Source organism: Etheostoma cragini, chromosome 24, assembly GCF_013103735.1.
Source record: "Etheostoma cragini isolate CJK2018 chromosome 24, CSU_Ecrag_1.0, whole genome shotgun sequence".
In the NCBI taxonomy this organism is placed as follows: Eukaryota; Metazoa; Chordata; class Actinopteri; order Perciformes; family Percidae; genus Etheostoma; species Etheostoma cragini.
In genome coordinates, this window is record NC_048430.1 from 5,423,677 (window position 1) to 5,450,157 (window position 26,481).

General features: G+C 40.3%; 1 protein-coding gene across 2 annotated transcripts in view; it reads left to right on the top strand.

Annotated features, from left to right (window-relative positions):
• The first annotated feature begins 357 nt into the window (after positions 1–357).
• LOC117939339 (FERM and PDZ domain-containing protein 4-like) overlaps positions 358–26,481 on the top strand; it is a 57,819-nt gene continuing 31,695 nt past the window's right edge. Inside the window, exon 1 of one of the 2 annotated variants that reach the window (XM_034864572.1) lies at positions 358–571. In XM_034864572.1, coding sequence (XP_034720463.1) covers positions 522–571 — 50 coding nt within the window. In that variant the 5' untranslated portion in view covers positions 358–521. Of the gene's footprint in view, positions 572–14,454; positions 14,918–26,481 lie in introns of those variants that run through there. The other variant, XM_034864573.1, reaches the window with a different exon arrangement.

The following is a 26,481-nucleotide window of genomic DNA, read 5'->3' on the forward strand; positions in this document are numbered from 1 at the left end:
CTCTGATGACACCGTGTGGGGGAGGTTTTCCCACCATTGTTCACCACGATCTCCCACCGCATGACTGTTTGTGTGTGTGTGTGTGTGTGTGTGTGTGTGTGTGTATGTGTGCGCGCCAGTGTCCGTGCATTTATGTGTGTGAGTAAATGGAGTTTATCCCCGCTGGCCCAGATGCCCTGGCTAAGTCCATCACCAGTGGTGCTGCACAGCGGTGCTAAGCTGGAACATTTGGCACCAAGCTAGGAATGAAAAAAACACACACAAAAAAACAGGAACACACTCAACTATATACACATATGCACACACACACACACACAGAAAATTGAGTTTGGGGATTTTTTTTTTTATATACGGAGATTTAGAGGAAGTGGATTTTTTTTTTACTGGAGGAGTTGGACCCAGGGACAGGGACAGGAGCTCTTTCTCCGACGCTCTGAGCCTTTTGGTGGTGGTGGGGCCGGGGCGTAGACCCCACTCTGTCCACCAGTTCATTCCTTCATCTGTCCGGGCCGGCTGACAGGATGGAGCCGTGTGACGACGATGACGAACCTGGGATGTTAACCACCTTCCAGTAAGTTCTGGTCCCCTGACGCTTCTTGTTGTTTGCTGTGCTATTGCTGTGGAAACAGCCATGGCCATGTTGAACTTATATGCAAAGTAGAATTCTTTTGAGTTAAAGATACATTTTCAGCCTTTGCAACCTCTTTCAGCACCTCACTAATCAGAGCTCTTACGGTCTTCAGCGAAAGCTTCTTTGATTAAGCTCCATGGGAGGTTTACATGGAGGTTGCTGCTGGTTGTTGGAGCGTGTTATGGGCCTATGTTTCAGGGTCACAGATTCTTTATGAACAGTTGTGCTGTTTCAGGAAGGTTTTAGGTAATTAGTCTTTTAATGCCGTCCCTTTTTCTGTTTTTTTATTCATCTTAAACATGTAGTGTACAGGACTTAATGACGATTAGGTCAATGTGTTTTTATTATTAAAAATAATAATAATCATGTCATTATTTAACAGTAAAATGACTTAACTAAAGTTAACTAACTAGCAATTTACCAAATATTAATAATGGTTATTATAAAGTGATACCAGTATACTTTGCATAAAATGGACATAAAAGTAATTGTACTTAAGTACTTAAGTGTACTCTTTGAGAATTCACAAGCAATCTTTCCACCACTGGTTATAATTGCGCAAACCTAATACATGAGGTTACTGGGATGCAAAATGGCATTTGATAGAACTCTCTGTGGAGATCTTTAATATTTTCAATGAGGATTGTTGATGTGTTAATACCCGACTGACTGACTGACTAACTAACTGTCGCCGTTAGCGTTATTGCTAGTCATCTTGTTGAGGTTAAAAGCATCACCACCTCTTTTTTTCTTTATCGTCTCTTGACTATTGTATCTGATCTGAGCAAGTTGCTGGATTTAATGGCGACAGTCTAGCTGCAGGCTTTAAAGCAGCCATATTGTAATCTTGCTCAGTGAATTGACTGCACGTGAGTTGTCTGTTACGTAACGCTGAGGTGGCTCCAAGCGGCAGAGAAATCCAGAACCTTGTAATTACTGAACACACTTAGAGATTACATCATGGATTGAGGGGGTTTAGCTAGCTGGCTGCTGGGAGAGAGGGGCGTGTGTGTGAGTTGTGGTCTCATCAAATGTTACAATTGTGCCCACGTATTTGTATGCATGTGGCTTCCTACACTGTGCATATTCACTATGTTAATGGATGTATAGTGCATGTGTGTTGCAGGCTGTAGGGTTCAGGAGTTTTCATTTAGTGTACTGAGTAACTCAGGATCAGGAGGAGAATTAATTGTTTCATGTCATCCCTCAACAACCGGATGGTGTGTTTACTGATTGCCATTTGGGGGTTAAGATCCACAAATAAACACACACACATACATACAAACACAAACACACACACACACACACACACACACACACACACAAACACACACACACACACACACACACATTTCAATCATGTGGTTGATGGACTTCTTAACTGAACTAAGTTATTGTTGACCCTAGTTTTAATAAAACATCCCATATAGCCTAGAGTGATTCTCAACCAGGTGTACAAGGTCAGATTGTTGAGTAGCTCAACTAATATTAAAACACAAAGAATCATGATTTAAAAAAACAAACATGTAGACTCAGTTGTAACACCTGTAGTAATGGATACATGATTGAAATGTCTAACTGCTGCCATTAGTGGTATGAAATGCAAACTTGACTAAACTATTTATAGTTTATAAACAGACAATCAGCAAGAATTAATGTCTTGTATTAAAATCACGTAAAGGTCCCATGACACCGTGCTTTTTGGATGATTTTATATAGGCCATATTGGTCCCCTAATACCATATCTAAAGTCTCTTTGCCAAAAACCAGCTTTGGTGCAGAATTCCAGCCACTAGAGACAGTCCCACAATGAGCTTTCCTTAGGATGTACCATTTCTGTGTCTGTAACTATTGAGGGGGGGGGGGGCTTGACCAACTGCCACTTTGCTTGTCTGAAAGCCATGATTTCTCTCTCATGGGTGGGCCAAATTCTCTGGGCGGGCAATGCAGAGAAAGGGGATGTAACCTTTTCCCTTATGGGACCTTTAAATGATATAGATTAACATGACGGGTGGATTTAACGCTAACATAAAGGTTGACATTTAGAGTTGTCCTACTAAGATATGTTGCATAGTTCTACAGACACTCCAACTAATAACACAACCCAAATGTGTTTCAATACTAAAACTCACAATTTTGTTTTGTGGTACAGATTAAATTGTGAAAGCACATTCAAACATAACTTTATGGCATGTTTTTTTCTACAGCAAATGAGAAAGAAAAGTAGAAAAAAGTGAGGTTCCCCTTTGGAGTCCTTTTTTCCCACCTGAACGTAAACCCATGCAGCTGCTGGTCAGCAGTGGACTGCCGGATTGAGGAAGCGCCAGATCGCAGCATCATTGTCGAAGGATTACAGCCACGAGGTGATAGGTCACTGGCCAGGAAACATGTGGCCCAGAAAGCAGACAAATGAAATTTGATTCAGATTCAGACTGAGTTCTGCTGTGTCAGTCAGGGAGACAGGCAAGCATGGACTGATTCTTTTTTTCAATCCCTCCTCCTGCTGTTTTTTCGTTTTCAATCCACTGATATGCCAAATATTTAAATGTTGACTCAGCAGCCACAGCATGAGTGACCCACAAAGGGATACAAGGGAAATCAAGTTAACCTGTTGTGCTGCTTTTCTCATTCCTGCTGTACTACAGAATGCTTGCAACAGAATCTGTAACTTTGTTCTGTGTTCTGGAAAATAAGAGCATCCAAAAACCTACCAAATAAGTGCATCACATGAACCAAATTCACGCAAAAAAGTTATGTCATTACTGTTTTAGTGACTGGGACTTGAGGCATTTCATTATTCAAAGACAGATGTTTGATCAATGTTAGGAATATGTCTTTTTAGTAGTGTCTTGGCTGATTATTTATCTTAGGTTGAAAGTGCACCTTCATCTGCCCTCTCTTTTCCCATTTTCACCCAATTTAATTTGTATTGCACTTGTACATTACAAGGAAATCTAATCATCATTTCTCATACCTCACATTCCGAGGTATGGCAAATTTTATATTAAAATTCAAGTACAAATTGAATGTGATGAAATTCATTGTGTTTCCTGTAGACAGTAGCTTTTTTTTCTATGTGAGCGAGATAATACACCTTGGGTGCTTTGCTGGAGACCAAATCCAATTCTCTCACTCTCCAAAAGAGTGCAGAGAATGTGTGTGTCTATTGAAAGTGCGTTTCCTTTGATTATAATCGGCTGTCGCTCCAACTCTGGGCCCCGCTGCGCTGCAGGATGTTTGTACTCGGATTCGGGTCGGGTCAGTCTAGAAGGGCCTTAAGGCCAAATAGGTCATAGGCTGATTAGTTTGCTGGCAGGTGCTCAAAGTCTAGTCCTCTTCCTCCTCTTCTTCTCTTTTCGCCTGTCAGATGTAAATTCTTGTGAATTACTGTTGGCCGCAGAAAGCAAACAGCAGTGATATGGAATGCATCATGAAAAAACACCACAGTAACAATCCATTACTCGGCTCTTCCAATTCCGATTTTGAGCATCCAGCATTTCTGGAAGAAAATGCACACAATAGCAAGGTTTTAAACTTTCAAAAATAGCTTTTGACTTTTTAATATATTGCTACTTTCTGTAAAGTACACTATGTGGTTGCAAATTTGGTAGTAAAATGTGGTGCCAACTGCCACTGTGATCTGATAGCAAAATCTCTACTAAACTACATGTTGCTGTTAGCATCCATACAGCATGTGGCTGACTCTGTTAAACCTTGCTTAGACAACTGCTGACAACATGCCAAAGTAAAGTCAATTACTCAGTATGCCCATTAGTTTTTGGGAGGATTATGCTTATTCCTGGGCTTGTATATATAAATACATAGATATAAAGTAATTATATAAAACCCAATGTCTTTCAATAAATCTTACATAAGATGAAAACAATGCAATCAATTTTCTATTTCCCTCCCTGACACAGTATGACACATTATCTGAATTTAAAGCAAATTCCTGCTATGCACCACACTGTATTTAATTTACTGCCACCACTGCTGCATTTGTGCTGACGTGTGTGTATGTGTCCTGTAAAATAAAAACAAGATATGCTGTTACCAAATCAGCTGACCACATCATTGACCGACAAGGCTGTACCATCAATACCACATTACCCCCCAGACACACTGTGAGCAGCTATGCTGGCGGGTATTGACGAGGCATCTGCTCGATGATTGCTTGATAATCTTGGTTTTGTTGTTGGATATGTCTATTTATTTTGCCTTATTGTTGATCATGCTAATGGAGACAGATGAAGGTAATCTCACTGGGACTACAATTTACACAAGCACAACATCCAGAGTCTGAGTTTGTGTGTGGATGTGGATGTGTGGACTAGACACGTAACCGGGTGTTGCAACCGGTAAATGGGGATTTGTGCAAATCCATCCCCTGTTTCCAAACACTCAGAGATTTTTCATAAATGTCAGATGAGCTAGTGTGCAAAACCACAATCCTTTAATTACTAAATGCAGATACAGCAGCATCTCTAGCAGTTAAAAAACGTTAATACAGGGTTATCACATGATGTTTCTCCCGCCATGTCTTCAGGAACGGTGAGATTTAACCACCAGTTACCTCTCAAGGTCTGTATCTCATACCTGGTTGTCTTAATTACTTTATATCACATACACAAACCATGTGTAGCGGAATTTATTCTCTGCATCCCTCAAGGGAGAAGTGGGCAACCATTTAGAGCGCCCAGGGACCAACTCCAGATCTGAGCCAGTGCCTTGATCAAGGGCACTGACTGGAGAACTTAGTACATGTTTTTTGTTGCTGGGGGAAACCAGAGCACCCAGAGGAATACTACACAAACATGGGGAGAACATACAAACTCCACGCAGCAAGGCCCGGAACAACCCAGAACCTTCTTGCTGTGGTGGCCACAGTGCCACCATGGTGTATTTTAAGATAGTGGTCTTCCTTTTTGAACGTCAGGTGAATTACATATTCTAATTCAGTTGCCCAGCAACTAGTTGTCTAAAGTTATTCCTCAAGAGCCTAGGTGTACATTTGCTGACCTGTACACATCTTGCTCAAGTAAGCTTCTCTTCCCTTCACCCTCAATTTGGATGATGTAAATATATATGTATGTTTTTTTCTTACAATTTATGAATGTTTGGACATGTCTGATGCTGCATTTTTACTGTTTGCCAGTTTCTGATGTAATCTTTAAGAAAAGTTTCCACTATTTACACTGTCACAACATAACGCTCCAGCCTAAACACACGTCAGCATATAAAATCGCTTTAAAAGTGCAAGACTGAAAACACCACAATATGGCCTCTCAGCTTCTGTTCCAGGACATTTTTTTTATTTATTACTTCCACTCTTGCCCAGAACACTTTCACCATTACTTTGACTCTCACGTCTCTCATCACTGGGAGCTCTGCCCAGTTATGTCTAGAAACACTGGGACTGTTCCATGGCCCCTTTGTCATCACACATTATTGGTCCTTAGCCTGGTAATCACACTTAGTCTGTACATTCAGTAGTAAAATTTAGTTGCATTTCCACTTAGTTGAAATGTCTGATACTATACCTGTTTTATAGTTGGACAGACTGGCTCACATGTAATTGCATGCTTGTTTGTGTCTGTATTTGGCAGTCATGCTTTTGGCCTCGAGAGATGTGGCTCACATAAAGAACAAAAACATCTCTCGTCAGCATTCAAGCTTAGTGAGTGTGTGCATGTTTGCGTAATTAAATGTCACACTGGGCTTGAAGAACAGCTAATAGCATTTGATCAATTTGTTCAGTCTGCACTCTGCACATAAGTCTCCATTTCTGCATCTTGACGTGTGTGTACGCCAGGCATGATGAGAATATGTGCATGGCATGTACCTGTTGAGTAAATGTACTTCAGCGGAAAAAACATGTTTGCACGGAATGTGGTGTTTTTGTGTGTATTCACATCTCATGCACGCCTCCGTTGGAGCCCACAAACAGCTCAGGGGTCTGGGGCAGACACCAGCTTATTAATATGCAGTTAGGTGACAAAAAGCTCCCATCGTTTCCTACTCTTCCTTATCTCCTAAGTGTCTCCGACAAGCTCCGTTATTGAATAGGGACGTTTAGTAGGCTGACAGTGGGAGGCATGATGAAAGAGGAAGAGACAGAGAGGAAGAAACAAAACTCTGAGCTAAATGTATTATTTGTTTAAATCCACATGGAGCACTCAACAGGTTTCATGCGTCAGAAACAATCTGTGTTACCGCCAAGTACAGCTGGTATGCCAAGGAGATAAAAACTCAGCTGCTCTGGGAGAACATTAGTTTTAATATAAAAACAAATTGATGCTTGAACTGATATGAGTAACAGGGAATTGCAGTACAAAAACGTCAACATATGTTTAAGGTACTTTGAAAATGTCACCAGATGCTGTAGAAAAAGTATAGAGATTAACATTAGTTATGTTAAAAGTATAAAACCTCCTATTTTATACATATCTTGGTCATAATTCTTACAAATTCTTACACCCATTTAAGACATCCTTACCAAAATAGTGTAAAAAAAGACTTTTGGATGATATGTGATTATCAGATTTATTCTAACTCAAATAAAATATAAGCCTTCTCCCTTCTCTTTCCCTCCTCTCCTCTTTTCTCTCATTCCCTTAGATAATCCCTTTCACTTCCTTGCGTCTCCACTAACCCTTTTCCCATCTCCATCATTCATTCCCACCTTCACTCTCCTCTCCCAATCTCCCAACACCTTCATTTTACACCCCCCACTTTCGAATAGCCATTTCTCAGTCCATCTATTTATCCTTCCTGATTTTTTTCTGTCTCCACCCTCAAACGCTCATCATCTCTCCCGACATACACCACCCTTGTTCCTCCTTGTTGTACCAATCTAGTCCATTTCTCTTCTTTCTCACACCCTCCACCCTCCCTCCATCTATCTCTCCCCTACCTTGCTTGAGTATCAGATTAGGCCTGTGTCACAAGGAATAGAGAGAAAGAGAGATTGCCAGCTGGATTAAAGGGGGACGGGAATTAATTTCTATGATCTCGTTGTTTTAGACCAGTCACATAAAGTTTCTCTGTGTGTGTGTGTGTGTGTGTGTGTGTGTGTGTGTATGTCTGTGTGTGTGTCTGTGTCTTTGTGTGTGTCTGTGTCTGTGTGTGTGCGCGAAAGGTGCCGTCCGCTTTATCCCCTGTAATAATAGATAGGGAGCTGGCTAGGACCGCCTGGCCCTGCTTTGTTGCATGCTGGGAAATCATGCATGTGTCTTTGGTGTGGTAACAGACAGAGAGTTTAATGAATGTCTGATTAGAACTTTTATTGCATTCATATATCATTATGATGCATGTCATAAGGATGTGACATACGTCACATGTGTATGATGTGTGAATTAGACATCACATTAAATTAATCTATGATGATGACTGAGCTCCAGAGACTGGATGTTACAGAGCAATCTGGTATACATTCAAAATATAATTAATATTTACGGTTGAGGTAATATTATGATTGAATGCCTCACACATTGGTGTGACACAGTTAAACAGAGTATGAAATGATTTTCATCTTCCATCCTTTGCACTGTTTGCGATCTTCTCCTGTTATACTTATTGCATTACACAATCAGCGCAGGGGCCCACTAGCGCTTTGACACTTTATAGGGAAGCTTTAAATTAAATATATCATTGTGGACAGAAACTGTTTTTGTCCTTTAACTTGGTTTTGTTTTATAGTGAAAACATACTGATTTAGTAAATGCTTATTTACAAAACGTGTGTCTAATGACTTAAGACCCTTATATGTGGTCAGTGGTAAAACCACGAGGCAGGGCGCAGATCGTACAGTCAGGCAGGCTTGCAACGGCTTAAGGGTAGCGCTTCCTTCTAGTAGTTTCCACCGCTCTCCCCTAGGCTGTTTTTTAAAATTATAAAGCAGTCTGAGGTGCTGTAAAAACAACAATCAATCAACAGAGAAAGGCACAAAGCTTGTGTTCAGAAACAGTGCCTTTACATGAGCCGTCAGTACTTAAATACGGAAACACTGACAAATCAGAGCAGACCAGGCCATACCATCCAAACTGACCTCCCCCCTGTGACACTATAAAGATGTCGCTCTTCATGAATTGAAACAATGAACTGCCAGTGAACGTAATCCAGGCAGCAATAGCATTTCCATCAAAACACAATTTGCAAGGGTTGTACGCAACCATATTTTGCAGCAGACAGGGTTCTGTATATATTTGTCAGTGTTCTGCAGAATACAGAACAAGTAGTAAGATGCAAGTTGCTCTTGCAGAGGTGACAGGGATTTAATTATCAAACACCACCACTCAGACTGAAGGGAATGTCAAAGTCATCAAGGAGTAATTTCTACAAAAACAAACAAAGTTTATCACTTCATTCCCACAATCAGCCTGATCAGCCACATGTTTAACAGCGTGAGGAACACTGTAGTTCATGGAGCAGCCTCTTCATCACAGGATACTATTATGACAGTTATTTTGTTGGACATGTTACACCCTGCTCTTTTGAAGGAGACAGAATAGATGTCTAGATACAGATACACCACGCACACACAGGCGGGTTAATGATTAACTGTACGTGTGTGTCAGCCATAGAGCGCAAGGCAAAGTAGTGCTGAATGCCAATGTGCTGTGTAATAATGCAGGACACATGCTTTGTCTTTATCAGTTTTCTCTCTCTCACAGTCACTCACACTTGAATGGTGACCTTGGGCTATATTGTTATTCATTAGTGGACAGAGGCAGGCAGACTGCCTTCTCTCTTCTTATCTCTATGGGACACAAATCAGCAGTGGGATGCTCGTAGCCTCCATATCTATCGTCACTGTAATAACAATCACTGCTTTAAATTGGCTGACTGGCGAGATCGGACAGCAGCCTTAAAAGATAAAAGAGAGGTCCTGCTATTTTGTCCGTCCGATGCTTAACACCGATGCTTTGTGGACTGAAAAGATTATTACTTTCATGGGAGTTTTTTCCCCAAAAATTTGATAAAGGACAGATGAAAAGAGGAAAGCTGTGGACTTTATATCTCGCAGATAGAGAGAATTGACTTGCAGGCAGAATAATTAGCAGACTGGCCATTTGGAAACAGTATTTTAATTAGAATGATACTCACTAAGATGCATTATTATGTGTTTATATTTTTCAAATACCATTGTAGCTCGACAATCTCCCGGCATCCTAATCCCTCCCTCACCCTGTGATAACACCAACAGATTATTTTGCTAATGGCGGGTCATCAAGGCATGCCTGTACTGTACTGATTTGGTCATGAAGTCTGAAGACTAACACATAAGAGGTGGTCAAAAGGACCTAACGGACAGGGATGTTGGAGTGTCAGAAATAAATAAGTTGTCATGCCAAAATATCCATTCATCCATCCATCTTCATCCGCTCAGCCGGTAACGTTGCCAAAACATGCTTATAGAATATAAAGATAAATCAATCAAAGATAAGATAAAATTGCTTTTAAGAAAACCCATGATGATGCTGCTGCTGGTGAACAGAACACCAATTATATACTTTTTAGTTTATTGTAATACCTGATTTTAATGTTATGAAAAAGTCATTTTGTGCCCCTTCACCAAAGTTAATGCCATCTTAAAATTCATAACAAAGGAAAAGTTAGCATAACAGATATATAGACACAGATAATATGGGCTTCTGTATTTTTTTATGAATAGAACATTTAAAAACAATATGATCACGTGTGCTTTGGTATATTTTTTCCCCTGTGTCACATTTACAATCATTTGTTGTTTCTGATCTGATTGATTTGACTGTTGCCATCAGTTTTCTGGTCGACTGCAGCAGAGTCTTTGCATCTGAGCGTAACACCCTGAGGTGCCATCTGTCTGTTTGTGTGTGCTGGTCTGCCAAAAGCACCTTTCTATTTTGCTTATGCCGCATGCGTTGGATTGATCTATCAGTTGACAGGAAAATTAACAGCTGATTCTCTGCAGACTTATAACATTACTTCAGGGTTTGGGAAGGATATCAAGCCACTCCAAACCCAAAGGCTAAAGTCACAGTGAAGTCACAGGTCGTTGGTGTTGAAGTCCAGTTGCAACTTACTTTTATTTTTATTTATTTTTTGAGTGTTATATACAATTGTACATAGCGCAAGAGTGCTGCCATGTACGTAAATGCACGCATATACAGCACAACAGACTGTACATACACAGATATCTGTGATATCTGTTTCATTTTGCAGTTTTCAAAGATGGCACTGTTTGAGTCCCTCTGAGAAGGAACATAACGTTACATTTTCAGAGACGTTTTGATGGTTGAATAGCAAGTCACTGGAGATGGAATCAGCAAGGTGTGGAAGTAAATTACCAGCGCAGAAATGAAAGGGCCTGCATGTCCTTCACACACCCCACTCAAAACGTTTAGAAACCAGTTGAATGAACCTTCTTTTTTTGCTTTTGTGCAGATTTGTTATTAACTTCTGCTTCAGTGTGTCATTTTACTGACCTGAATTGCTGTCTTTCCTACTATGAAGGACAACACATACAAAAATCAGAATCAAATTTAGTTTAAGGGGGTGAGTGGAAAACTTCACGGGGTTATCATCTCATTCTTTGTCCTGTCCTTTGCATCCCTTTATGAAATAAGTCATAACAATAAAAAGGGAATTTGTGGACCCTGACCAAACTTAATTCACTCTCTCTCACTTCTTCGTTCACTCCTCCGTCCCAGCCCCAATGCCTCTTGGCCCCAATCCATTCTCATAGATCCATGCTTCCCTTTAGATTATTATTATTATCCTGTCAATTTCAAATTAGGCAACTCCTTCCCTCAATCACTTTATCCAATCTCTTAAACCTAAAGGTACCACTCCTCTCACTTACCCACACTGGAACCAATCATTAGTCACTGTTTCGTTTGCCAATCCAATCAACTCCTCCTGTAGGACACTGCCTCCAGCTTCTAATGCTGATGCTGACGCCAACACCCAGCTACCGACTACATTCTAGCAACAATTCTTCATTGTGCTCTGAGGCTTTCTTTTTCAAATTACAAATAAACAGAATGTATTTAGATTGTATACTTATAGATATCTACCTGTGGGAGATTCTCAAATAAAACACAGCCATGGGAATACCATGTATTTAGTAGTAGTAGGGTCTGTGTCAGTTAGCAAGAGATAGTACCACAGCAGCAGTCAGACTGCTTTATCATCATTGCAAGATGCAGAACTAATGCATGCAACATGATGTTTGTTGTTCTTTGCTATTCTGCCAATGTGTCAGGTCAAATATATGGATGGAGGATAAAGACATGTGAAATGTGGTTGGGGCAGTTGCTACAGAGTTGGCTCATTATTATTTATTTTGGTTAACTTCTGCTTTCCCCTGACTTAAAGATCTCCACTTATCTCCCCAGAATCTCCCACATGGAGAACACCAGTCTGACACAAACACAATTTATTAAAAAGGAAAAAAAACGGTGCCTAATTTTTAAAGCTCAGGGATGAGATTTGATTCCTATAAACTGTTATCCAAAAGCTCCCAGTGAATCATGACACTAGATCTGTAATACATTCTGGCCGGAAATTGAATGTACTAACAGAAAAAAAGAGGTCTTCATGCATTTGTCTCGTTCTGAGATGAGATGTGACCAAAACAGTATGGAATTATGAGAGGTCCCCAAGGCCTTTTATATATTGCCACCCAAAAAGTGCATTTGATGTTTGTGGGTGCATGTGCTTTCGTGTGTGCTGTTTCCACATTGTAAGATTAATGAAGTGCTTCTTCTTCTAAGGAAAGGCTAGGGTCATCAAAGAGTCTTTGCATCAAAGCTGCCTGACATGAACCTGATGCTTTCTGCCGTCACTGCTTTGCAATCAGAGCAGGAGGCCGACATCCAGCCTTTTATTTACATTTACAGACAATAAATTACACATACAGTGCATTTCCATAGGGCCAAATTAAAATTACGGAAATGGAAGTTGTAGGCTTTAGGCTATTTTCCATCAGCATTAATGATGCCATTGGCCTAGGTTTTGTGAGTTCCTTTTACAGTTGAGGTTTGAATTAGCATTAAGCATAAGGAAATGCTATGAATATACAGTATAGCTTTAAAAAGAAGCTAGACTTAGTTGTCTTAGTTTGTTTAGAGAACCTCACCATTCTTTCCAAACATTGGTTGTAGGAATTTAGATAAAATTATGACACCATAGCATGCTGTAGAAAATGGTTGACAGTAATTTAAAGTGTCACTGTATAGTTATTAAAGAAAGAAATTACATTATGTTTCTGTATTCTGCGACAGTCTGAGCATTATTCTTAAAAAACTTTTCTGTTAAAGAAGAAAGTCTCAAACTTTTAATGTGATCAAGTATGCAGTCTTACATTGCTCCCTGAAGAAATGTTCATGCTCATAAATAAGTGATTAGACTGTCCCCAACCATCAGAGTAACTTTTATTAATTCGTAAATCTTGTGGCGTTCAACTTCAGAAGATCTGCTTCCATTTCTCTCATTTCATGTGTCGCTTGACATCATATCTCCCCTCTGCTGTCCTGATCTCACAGCTGTGTATCTACAAATTTAAGAAGACGCCGGAATCCAAACTACTACTTCTTATCCTGTCACAACTGTCTGTTGATGTTGGGGACACCAGGTCCAGCAGATAAAATAACCCACAAGCTGTTTTGATCCAGATTTCCATTACATTTTGCTGTTACAGGCATGTAGCAATCAACTAACTAAAATAATAAGCAAGAAAAGCGTTCTCCTTTCAGTCATAAGATAAGTGAAAAATACGCACTTCCTTTCATTACACACCCAATTGAGTTGAGTTGGATTACATGGGACGCTAAACATACTTTCTGCTTTCTTGCGTTCAATTAAAGTTTATCATCTCCACCGAGGTTCGTTTGCAGTTTGTCCTTGGCACCTTGTGGCACGGGGCCAGCAGGAGCAGCATCTCCCGAAGGCTGAGCCATCTGTGCACACACACAAATACACACAAGAGGCTCTGACTTGTTAGGGTTTGATGACAGGCTTTAAGACAGAATGTGTGTATACTTGTGCACATGCACAACAAAAAAATCCTTAAATTTTCCTATCAGAAGCAAAAGGCAGACTGTTTTAAGTCAATTTTTCAATTAAGTCTATTAAAAAATGTTGGTTGTTGGTCCAAATAAGGTTTTAAAAGTAACAAATACAGATGTTAGGTACAGAAAATTCTTAAAATGTAGTTGGTGCTTTGGAAACACATGCATGACAGTGTTTAATTTGCCAAAGATTACATTATGTTTACCAGGACTTGTATTTTTTCCATTCATTAGAGAAGTGGATTGAAAAATGATCGAAAGCCAAGTGTTCCTTCCGGATGAGAATGAACAAGGAAGCCATCTGTGGTCTCCAAGACAAATGCATGCTTGCATCATGGTGATGATGCAAGCATGAGAGTGTGCATGCATACAAGCTCACTTAGTAAAACCAAGCAGAGGGAAAAAAACAGGGGTCTTGCTCCCATTAGCCGCCCATTCTGCCGAGTCAGCTTTTCTCTGCCCATCACCTCCCCCCCTTCACTGTCTCTCAGTTGCTTTCTCTTTACAACCAACGCATTTTTACTTGTCCCTCCTTCATCATTCATCTGGATTTTTTACTCTTGCAGCCCTCTTTCTTCTGCCTCCTCTCCTCTTCCCTGCAAATGCACAGAGACTTGCAGCCCCCATAAACAGAGGGCAAAGCTGGAGCTAGAGAGCATCCGCCATCCATTCGCCTTGTGTTTCCCCCCCCCCCACACCGCTCCCTCCCTCCCATCCTCTGTATCCCGTCCCTCTTCCATTCACTCTCACTCCCTCCTCCTTTCTTCTCCACTGCTTGCCGCGGCTAGGATCACTGCACTACACCATGCGTTGAGATGGAGAGCACACACAGTGAGCTTATTGCAGCTCAACTAAGCCAGGTGGGGAGCAGCAGAAAGGGCTGACTCGTCCCAGAGAGAGAAGAGAGAAAGGGGGGGGGAGTGACCCTCACTGTCTATGTCATCACTTAAGAACGCAACATTGTGGAAAGGCAAGGAATTGGACTGTCTGCGCACCGGATGGGCCATTCAGCAAGGGTGATACTTGCTGCCATCTGAGTTTGTTTTCCCAAACTGTGAGAAATTCTGTGTTCAGACGGCTTTTGTTGACTCTTCATATGGATCCGGGTTGAAACTGGATTGTCTGGGATGTGGATTAGAATGCTGATGTGGAGCACCTAAGCTCTGGCACGTAGCTCGCTCTAACAGGACCACATGGACATGTTTGGTTTCTCCAAGATGCCAAAGCTGTCTGGGTGAGTGTGTGTGTTCTTCTACTGCTGTCCTCTGAGGGCACTACAAATCGTTTTTTATTTTTTTATTTTTTTTAACTTTTATTCAAATTTCTTGACAAGTGCCAGTTCCTTGGGAACAAAGTCAAGGTAATTCTATCCACGATATGTCCAGTTGAAGTTGTCTGGACATTGAAAATGTATTGTTAGGCTAATCAGTTTTTGCGGGGTACACAAGTCATGCCTCAACAAGTTTCTGATTGGAATAGCTAATAGCTAAAGTCACTTTTCCACTTGGGTGTGTTTCACCCCAAAAGTTATCTTACAAGAAATGAACTGAAAGCATTTTCATTAAGAGATTTTGGGTACAAGGCTAGACAGAATGTTTGACTAAAGAAAAAGCTAAATATGAAGCTGCATCGGGTATGGATGTTGCACAAAACAGATCAATATGTGACCTGCCGTTCGTGGTGTAGGTAAGTGTTAAGCATTTTTTCTTGATTAAAGGTAAAAATACCACAATGTAGATACACTCAGTTACAAGTAATAGTCCTGCCTTGAGCAAAATGTACTTAAAGTGAAAGGTTAAAGTAATCCCTACGCAAAAAAAGCCCTTTTCACAGTGTTTAATTACGGAGCCTTCATTGTCCCAATCTTTGATTGATTAATGATTGGTTTTATTTGACCACTGAAATAAAAATGTATTAAAACAGTACACTGTGTCATACATTAAAATACATAAATAGTCAGGGATGACACAATAAAGTCCAAGATTTATTTCCATTGTGGTCCCTAAACAATCTGATGCACACAAGATAACGAGCTATTATCATGTGCTTCAAGATTGAGGAAAAATGTTAAGACTCTCAGGGATTTGGGCTTTTATAGCAATGCATCATACTTAACAAGTCAATATGTTGGATTTGCAAAATAAAAGTATCTACAGCTATAAAATGAATGAAGTCAAGTAGAAACCACAATAGTTCCTGTTGAAATGTAGTAGAGTAGATGTATAAAGTAGCCTAAATACTCCAGTAAAGGACAAAGGCCTCAACATTTTACTTAAGTTCAGTGCTTGAGTTAATGTTGGCTACTTATTTACATCCACCACTGCCTGTGGGATGTGTTCTGCCCTTTCTATGTGAGCAGGTATGGGCCTGCCTGCGTTGTTGTTTTATTTGTGTGTTGTTAGTGACTAAGAAATGTCAGGATCTATAAGACGCAACTCATTCTGAGATACGCATAATGTCAGCAGCAACAACAGAGGCTCAGCATATGTTGGAAATGAAAGGTAGAGTAGAATCACAGAGTCCGAGGAGCAACCAGATAGTGTGAGTGTTTAAGGGCGAGATAAAGGAACGAGAGGACAAACAATGGTTACTGAAATGGATGGCAACACAAAGCGTGCCAATGGAGAGCACAGAGCCAAAGGAAGAGTTGTAACAAGACTACTAAGTGCTTCAAGAAACAGAGGTTTAATACTCCAGAAAAGGAGGTTTACTCTAATGAGGATGCACAACCTCGCCTACTTATTGCAATTATACAATAGGCGCAAACAATTCAAAAATCTAATCAAATGCCTCATTAAAGAATTAACGGATTCAAATAAACTTTACAGGACAAGTTGAATTGTACAAACCAAGACACACTAAGCAGTCCTAAGAAAGAGGAGACTATGTGTCTGAGCTGCAGCAGTAATAAAGAGCTCTGCACACACCAATCCTTGCTCACTGTGCTTCCATATACCACATGCAAACTACACAATATAAACTGTGAGCACACGTGCGTTGATACATGTTTGCATGATCCCTGAGATGTGATGTGTCACATCTCTAAGCCCACCAGACATGGCTCATGACAAATCTCTTAAACCGAAACTCTTCGAGGTTAGCATCTGGAGGGCATCCTCTACTCTTCTAAGGAAAGGAAGAGAGAACGAAGTCAAGTCTCTGTCTTGGTACACAATATTTCTATTAATTTTCATAAAGACACTCATCCATAACAAAGTTTGACCATGGTTTAAAGGAGCAAATTAGACCTTCAGATAAACCACCAACTTTATTTATTTTTCAGATTAAATGGTAATGAGGTGTGATTTTAGCCGACCATCTGAAAGCATTGACATACATTTGAAATTAATATTAGTGAGCATACATATTTTAAACAAACTTTTGAACATAAAGGTATGTTCTAGGTGTTTACAGTTTTGAACTTTGAGTTTGAGAATATTATTTACAAAGTCTGAATGACCTGCTCCTGACTCCTGTCCCCATCATGTCTGAACTGAAGTTCACGTTTTGCTTAAGCATATTAACTCTTTGCGCTCCAGAATATAAGGAAAGAGATAGTTGTGGTTTCGCAGGCTATGGCAAGTCTTTCCTCCCAAGAAGAATAACAGCATCAGTTCTTTCAGCAAGTGCCCCAAAACAACATATGTTTATGTTCAAGTAGTCTACATCCACAACATTTCACTTCCGGGATTGTCCAGGTGTCGCCAGAAATTCAACCCGACGTCCCTCTTTTTAGGCCGGATGTCACTCACCTTCAGCTTTCTTTGTGTTGGCATTCTAAATTCCAGTCAATTTATGGTATCTGCAGACTGAATCCAGACAGCTAGCTAGACTATCTGTCCAATCTGAGTTTACAGTTTAAACGTATACGTTTTACTAAAACAAGTTCCTTCCCGGGGCTGTTTTGCAGAAGAATTGTATTGTGCTCTGTGTCTTGGGCTTAGCACTGGCCAAGACGATTGTGTTTGGTTTAAAACGATGCAAGTAAACCAGAACATGCTGTGTTGTCAAGCCAGACGCTCCTCAGCAGCACTGTGAAGGAAGGCCTGGCAATGCACGACTAACGTTCAAGTGACAAAGCCCTTCAGCAGGCATAGTGATTATGACGGGAGCCAAGGAGGACATCAGGTTGTTGTAGAGCGATAAAGTCAGTTTAACGAGGAGTTCAGGGTGGATGGACAGGTCGACAAAACGTTTGACTTTAACACGGGAAGCCACTGTTTCTCTCCAAACTAAACCTTAATTGTAGCATTGTCACATAATGACATGGGTTTCTTTTTCAACAGGGATTCATAACAGTGTTGAAAGGCACAGACAAATGATGTTGTTGATGTGAACATATTTGTGGTTAAATTTGGAGGACTAGTTAGCTATTGCTCACATGAATCTTTGGTTTGGAAGATATCACTCCATCCTCCTGTCATCATCTCGCTTTACTGTGTGTTCAAGGAGCAACAATTTTCTTTTTTCTTTTAACTATTTGTTGGGGTGCTTTACCCTTTATTAGTGTCAGTGGATAGAAAGGAAAGGGGGAGAGAGATGGTGGATGACATGCAGCAAAGGGCCACAGGTCGGATTCAAACTCATTCTTACTTGGTGAGCTAGAGGTCGCCCCAACATTTTTATTTAACAAACAAAAAAGCAGGCTTTTATATTACAGAATTAAGTGAGCACAGTGTTAACATCCAGGATCTTTTAGAAATATCACTTCAAATTATGAGGAGCCACATGAACAGTTTTATGTTTTTTTTTTTCTTGGACTTCATTACATCACATAAAATTGAGAACATTCCTGTTTTGTCACGTTATAGTAGCTGAATGAGTAACACAACACAGAGGCAAATGGCTTAAGTGTGCATGTCATCCCATGTTTTTCTTTATTTGACTTCTGATTTGAGTTCCATTTATCAAAAGAAGTGCATCCCCTCCCCTTGTTCTCCAAGACCTTCACCCTCCAGGGAACCACTTACACGTGTCCTTCGTCACAATGCTCGCCACACCCACTTATACACATTTGGCTCTATCGGTTGTTGACAGACTGCAAAATAGCAAAAATTAATAATGGCGCAACACTAACAGGCACCAAGAGAGTGTTTGCATCGCTGGCAAGTTAGCTGCACTTTGCCTGTACCCAGATGGCCGTTGTGCATCTAGAAGCTGTCATAATACAGTTTTGGAACCTTCTGTTTGCAAATGGAGTACAAGCCAAGTTTGCTTCATAAATTTTAATGAGAAGTAGTGGCTCATTTATCACCTTTTAATTCTCATAATAAATCATTCATTGTAAGATGGGAATGAAAACAGCTGCAGCAGGTAAGAGTCCTTGTTGTTTTTATTATGACTGCGGACTACTGACAGTTTTGTCATCACACATCTGGCTTTATTCCGGGAACATTAACCTAATCTCTCTTATCCATGCGTCCAAAGGACAAAGACAGGACCTGTATCAGCGTTTTGTAGTGTGGGGAAATCTTGGCTTTAGTGTGTTGGAATTTGGCAGTGAAATTATCCAGCATGGCTTGTTTGTGTTCTGAATATCAGATTACAGTAATGCATGCCAAATTGCCTTCTGCTTTATGCCAATGCATGCTGGTACTTCAGAGGGCAAATTTCCATTGTACCGAGTGCCATCTGACGTGCCGTGGCCGAGTCATTTTCAATTTTGAGCAAATGAGGGCACTGATTGCTTAAAATAACCTGTAACAATGTCATACTTCACACATGTAACGTTTTTTATGTGTCGTTTCTGCCTCCGTTTTAATCATAATATTGTACCAGAAATGTGTGGAAGTGGTTTAACTCATGCCTTAGGGCCACCAGATTAACCTTTCTATAAGACCGCAAGAGGGGAGGGAAACTACAAAACGCTAGTTTAGCTTAGTTTAGCATAAGAAATTCCTTTAACTGTGTAAATACCGTATAAATCCACACTCCTTATATTTCTTTACTTAGATTTCTGCTCTGATATTTATATACTGTTGCAACTTTAACACTGAATTTCCTCTTGGGTATCATTAAAGTATTTCTGATTCTGATTCTGATAAAGACTGGAATCAGGGGGAAATAACTAGCCTTGCTCTCTTCAAAGGTAAAAAACAAACAAAAACTGCCTACCAACATGCTCTAACGCTGACTAATTAACACATTATATCTGTTTCCCCTTGCTTCCGGTCTTTACGGTAAGTTAATGGCTAATGCTAAAATGAGACCAGCAGTTGGAGCTGTATCTACAAATTTATATGCATTTTTTTGTCACAATATTCCCTTCATAGCGACTAATAGCTCTTTCAATGCACACACGAGCACATTTAGGTGTCCAGTTATTTGATGTAGGTGGATGTTTTGCTGCAGACCACTTGTCAAAATACACAAATCAGAGACTGCAGAGGAGAAAGAATAACAAGGCTACAGCCCAACCACCCCCCACTCCCTTTCTCACTCTCTGCCCGTAACCCTTAAAGTTGCATGATTTTCTTGATTTGAGTCTGGATAATCCTCCTAAGGGATTTGGTCGGTGATCACTGTAGGAGGGGCTGTCAGGGTGAACACACTGTTGGCTGTTTCATTCAGTATATAAAATTACATCACTCATCCGGCATCTCTCCCTTATCTATCTGTCTCCTTTATATGGCAGCACATCCATCTACTTCCCTGTGTTTATATCGCTGCCTGTAATTTAAACCAGGTACAGTCTGCTTCACAGATGTAATTTAAATTAGGATTGAAAAATTTGCACTTTTCTTTTTCTTTTAGGTGTAAAGCCACAGTAGCAAGTTTGATTTTAAACCCAGCCGAATAACACATTTGTTGCTTATTTGATAAAAGATACCAGCTCTATAATGGAATGCTTTAATCAGTCCTTTCTTCTTACGCATGTCTTCTGCTGGGATTCATTTCCTGGTGAACACTAATATTCTGTTATGTTATGATTACCACATTTTACTTCCCATAATTCCAGTTGTCTCTCACACCAGATAACACTGAAAGACTGGAGCGATGCGCGTTGTGCTTCCGCTCCCCCTCTGACAAATTTGATCAATTATGCAAATGAAGCAAAACCCATTTTGTTTCTTGCTCCGTTCACATCCAAAACTTCCTTCCCTTGTCTCTGCTTTGCAAAAAACAAGTAACTCCTAGAACAAGCAACATCTCCCAAGAACGCTTTGTATCTCAAACAGCAAGCGGGGACATTCAGACACAACGTGCAAGCTTATCGGTGATGCAAAAAAAGGACGCTCTTATTGAGGTTATGCCCACAGGAGTTTGCCACATATTCTGTAAACGTTAAGAGAATTTGACGTACAGCATGTTTCTCTGTCGGCCCTTTTATGTCTCATGTATTGTGCATGGGACCTGCTTGGTGCATTATTTAATGATACATTGGAGCACAGACCTTTGCTTCATAAGTGGAGAACTGCCTTGTTGTGACCCAACTGGGACTCCATTTGGAATCTTTTCTTTTTGCTTAGACAACCTTCTCTTTTCCCTAACACCCATAACAAGGCATGTAATGGTGTTTTGCCCTTAGGTTCAACCCCATAGCAATTCCTGAGAACAAAGGCGTCAAAACCCCCCATGTGTCCCAAGATGACTCACTCAAGTGACTGATCTTCTTTCTGAAGATTTACCATTTCTAACACTACAGAGTACTTTATGTCGAGTAAGCAGCTGGCTACAAAAACACATTTTTTATTAAAATATTCTAGAGCTGATGTGTTCTGGTTCCTTTTTAGAATAACTTTAGGGTACATACTGGCCATCTGTAGGTCTGCATTATGGATATGTCCATATTGACTCTGTTCAAACACGACAGGATTAGTGCTGGTCTGACAGCGCTCATGTGATAAGGTAAATTCCCAGTCCTTGTTTCTCCCTCAGCCCACGGGAGCCAGTCTGTGAGTTATCGTTGAAAATGATCAAGGACATATAAAACTTATTTGACCCTATTTGAACCTGTCCTCCTCTGAATGACATACTGTTAATCCTCTCATAAATTTCATCACTGTTTGAAGGTAAAAGGTGAAAGGTGCTTTCATTGTCATTTCTAAGTACACATAGAGAAGTAAATGTGTCCAGTGCATTTAACCCATCTTTTACATAGATGTAGTGGGCAGCCGCAGGCGCCCAGGGACCAACTCCAGTAATTTTTGCCCTTGCCTTTTGGTTAGGGGGCACTGACAGGAGCACTAACCTAACATGCATGCTTTTGGATTGAGAACGGACTTGCAGAATTCTGCTGCCGCCATATTTTAGTTTTGGCCCTCGTTTGAGGTGAGAATTCAACCAGCCGAGCCTAGACATAATCCAGTACATAGCTCCCCGAATTCCCAGCACAACATTCACAGACAAAATAACAAAACCCCTTTTAACAGTACATGTTACATTTCCAGTACATATTCAGCGTGATATGCATGCCTCAATGTACTGTATCCACTTTCCGTACCATTTACCCTTACAGCTGCTATTTCAGATGCATGCTCAGTGATGCATTCACGTCAATGCTAAAGTGTTACCATAAAACTCCCAGGACACATGGGCGAATTTGGCATCTGTGTTTCATTATGTAACAAGTATGTTATTTGAAAAACTATAAATTTCTTCAAGTGATGAGTAAGTTTAAATACATTTATGTCACCGCAGATTTGATCACTCACATGAAAAATGACATGATGAGTGGATGAGGATGTTTCCCAAATGCAGTCATACTGTACATGCCTCTAAGAGTGTACTCAATATTTTATTACTTTAGCTCTGTTTTGCCACATGAAGTGAGGAATTCTGTCCTTTTAGGACCGAAGGAAAGTTAAAAATAACTTTCAGAATCTTGCATTTTATATTCTTGCTCACTCTCTTTCTCACACACGTACACACACACACACACATACATGCTGGTATGCTGGATGAGATTTGTAACAGGGAGAGAGACAGCACTGTGGAACAAATAAATCAAACATGACAGAAAAACTGTGGAATTAATTAATCCTTGTCATTTAGCGTAAATTGTGAAATTTTTTATCAGCATTAGCGTTTGCATTTGTGTCAAGTAATGTGATTCGATAACAGTTGGGATTTCCCACATCTGAGCGTCGTGTAAATTGTCAGTTATAATAAAGTAGACTTTCAACTTTTACCAAACTCCTTTTGTCCAGCTTTCTGAGAGTTCCCAGCAGTGTGTCTTCAGTAAGTATGATCTAACTAAATACAGTTAAAAAGATGTGACAACGTCACATGTTGGCTGAGCTCCCACTGACTTCAGCCAGTTGTCTGTTTGCTGATACATCTGTTTACTAAAGAGGCAAGAAGAGTGATTAGTTCTGCTCCAAATACTATCACATAATACTTACTGTAAGTGCCACTGTGTATTCAGAGCCACGCTGTCACACACACACACACACACACACACACACACACACACACACACACACACACACACACACAAACACACATACATACACATAGTCCTATACTATGCGTACTTACACATGCATGCACTTACTCTAGTGATGCATGTTCAACCTTGGCATGCATTGTTTGTACTGTATATGTAAGTCCTAAACCCTTTCCTGCACAGACTGATCATCGCTATTACTTCCCCACAATTCGAAGTACATCATTTCTCAAAGTGCTTCACAGAACACTCCACAGAGCGCCCTACTGAATGTTTTGTTTTCTCTCACTGGAGGATTTTCATTCCGACATGATTCAAGAAACAAGACATGAGTGACAAGCGTTTTTCATTCATCGCAATGATCACCAACCTCCTGTGTAATCTTATTTATGGAGCGTTCAGCGACACTTGTTCTGCTGTGGTATTTTTAGCCTGCGGAATCATGCTTCGGTGTTTGGTGCAGATATTCGAGCCGTCTGTAATATTTTCAGCCTGTATGTGTTTTGACATGGACCCGAATGCACCCAGTGACAAATGAAGTGACCTTGAGTGCATTTAGCGTGTATTCACACACTGGATTCTTTAACACAGCGCGAGCAGATATGCACGCACACACACTGTGCTCTTTCTTTAACCTTTCAAAGTTACTCGAACCAAATAGTCTGAGATAGTCAATGCTTGGTTGTCATTACATCACGCGAGTACAGTCAACCAACCAGAAACTAACTGGTAGTGAAACTCCCCGTAGGCATGACCTCAGTGAAAGTTCTACTCCCATGTCCAAAAGATGAACAAGATTAAGAGGGCATTGACACAGAAAGCTAAATTAAATTTTAAAGGACACAGAAATAATAATATTACATGATAAATAAAACTGATTTTAAAATTCCTTATACAAAAATCGAGACATTTCTTTAAACAAGATTTCCTACGTAAAAATGCCAAAGCCCCATCTGACTGTTGGTTTCATTATTATGCTTTTTTCTGAAACCTCTGGATCCCCACTTATACTTTAAAACAGTGTTTGTATGGTTAAAGTAAAAGATCCAAGCCCTGACTTTTTCATTCTTTTCTTCATGACAGACTGTGAAATTAAGGTGAGTGGTGAGTAATTACCTTTAGTAGTCTCTGGGAGATCCATCTGTTTGATTCCTGTCCTTACGTCGCATCTCAGAAACTTGTTCTTGGATCCATTAATCGGCAGCCCAAAGGTGCAGGTTGCGAATGAAAATGATGTGTCTTATTTTCAGCCTGAAACTCAGCCGTGAATCTAAGTGCTGTTTCTTTCTAGCTTTAGGCCAAATCCAAACAACATAATTCAAAAGGACGATCATCAGATTTCTCTTAAAGACATCATTTAAAACTCTGCTCTGGTGCCCTTTGTGTTTGCAGCCCTCTGGTTCCACTGGGCCTTATGTGACATTTACAAATAATCAATTGGGTGTTATGCAGTGGACTGTGTTGTCCAACAGAGATGTACTGTTGTGCTGCAAAGGCTGAAATGCAACACTGTAAAGTGTTTTATGGCTGCTGCTCATACAAATACAGTGGCATGGTGACAGGTTGTGGACATAACTGATCTACAAGCAAGATAACCTATACCTTTAGAAAAATATATTTAATCAATTTCATCCTTTCCTGATAAAACTGGAGGCATTTTTCTTGTTATACACCTCATGTAGTTTTCCTTTTTGTGACCGGCCCTTTCATTCAGATTTAATGCTGTGTAAAAATAAGTTCATCCTTTACACCAATGGGAATATATCATGTAAAGCAATATCCTAGCTAAATAAACCTTACCTCCATTAGCATTGTAATGGTCATGCTACTTATTGATCCTTGTTTCCGCTTCACCATTTTCATCACACCAGCAATCCTGCCGGCAAATCAAAGCTTTGACGCACATGCCTCTCTCCCAAAGGGCAGCACAGACATTTTACATTCATGTCTTAATCGTCAGAATAAATGTTAAATGCATATACTTAGGCTCACCTGCTTGTATCCATAAAATATGGTTGTTTTCTCTTAACTAATCAAGTGAAGTAATAGCAAGTAAGTTGTTACATGTTACATACTCTGCCCCGTCTTGTAGTCTATCAGCAATGTTAACATATTTGGAAGCATGTATACAGGTACATCTTTAAACATCTGTTTTATTGATTTCATTTTTTGTGGTTTCTCGCATATTTGTATTCTGTTTTTGTGTGCTACCAGATCCCATATTTATAACCTTCCCCGCTAGCATCTAGAGGTTTCATCTGATATGAGCTTATCTTATTAATGAACAAACTTGTAGCTGCACCTGCTGTCCTCCAACCAAATGCTGCTCTCCCACTGCTGAAAACGTTCATTTTGAAGAGAAATGCGACGTTTCGAAACACTCACGGTCTTGGCTCAAGCCGTTAAATGCCATTTGCGGTGCAGTTAAGGACAGTCGTTGAGTACGTGTGTGCCCTGCCACGGTGAAGATTCTGGCCAGCAGCCTATGTCTAGTCCAAATCATCGGTAGGGAAAGGACAGGGCGTGCCCAGTTCTAGTCTGTTACACTTTGTGTGTGTGTCTGTGTGTTTGCGTGTGTGTGCCTGCCTGCCTGCACGGCTTGAGTAAGAGAGAGAAAGTGAGAGCAACATAGAGAGGAAAAGTCAAGAGGGAGAATTGATAATGGATAAGTGAACAAATAGAGCTGAAGCCCTTAAATGTCTTTTCCAGATGGAGAGTTTACATTTGCTCTCAGATAATGTGTGTTTGAAGGTTAGGTTCAACCAGACCGGACAGCTGTGATTGATACATCTGACTGTGTACTATTTTACCATTTACCTAACACTGACATGTACAAAGTTGTATTTGTGCTTGTATTTTGCCGTTGTGTGTTTGTGTGTGTGTGTGTGTGTGTGTGTGTGTGTGTGTGTGTGTCAGGAGATTCTCGCCAACCACTTTATCAAGTACTCCTTTTTGACTGCACGTTAACGCAGATATCTAATCAGCCAATCACGGGGCAGCAGCTCAATGCATCTCAAACAGGTTTCTTGAACAAATAGCCTTGGGATCAATAAACATCTATCTATCTATCTATCTCCACAGTTACCAGATCTCAAACCAAAAGAGCACCTTTGAGAAGTGGTGGAACGGGAGATTTGCGTCATGGTTGTGCAGCTGACAAATGTGTAGCAACTGCTTGATGGTATCATGTCAATATGGACCAAAATCTCTAAGGAATGTTCCCAGCACATTGTTCAATCCATGCCACAAATTATTAAGGCAGCAAGGTTAGCAAAAGGAGGTCCAAGCCGGTACTAGCAAGGTATACCTAATAAAGTGGTTGATGATTGTAGCAAGATTGTGCAGTCTTTTTTGCACTGCGTTGACGTGAAAATTTGTTTTCCCCTCCTGAACAGTGCTGTATGATAGAA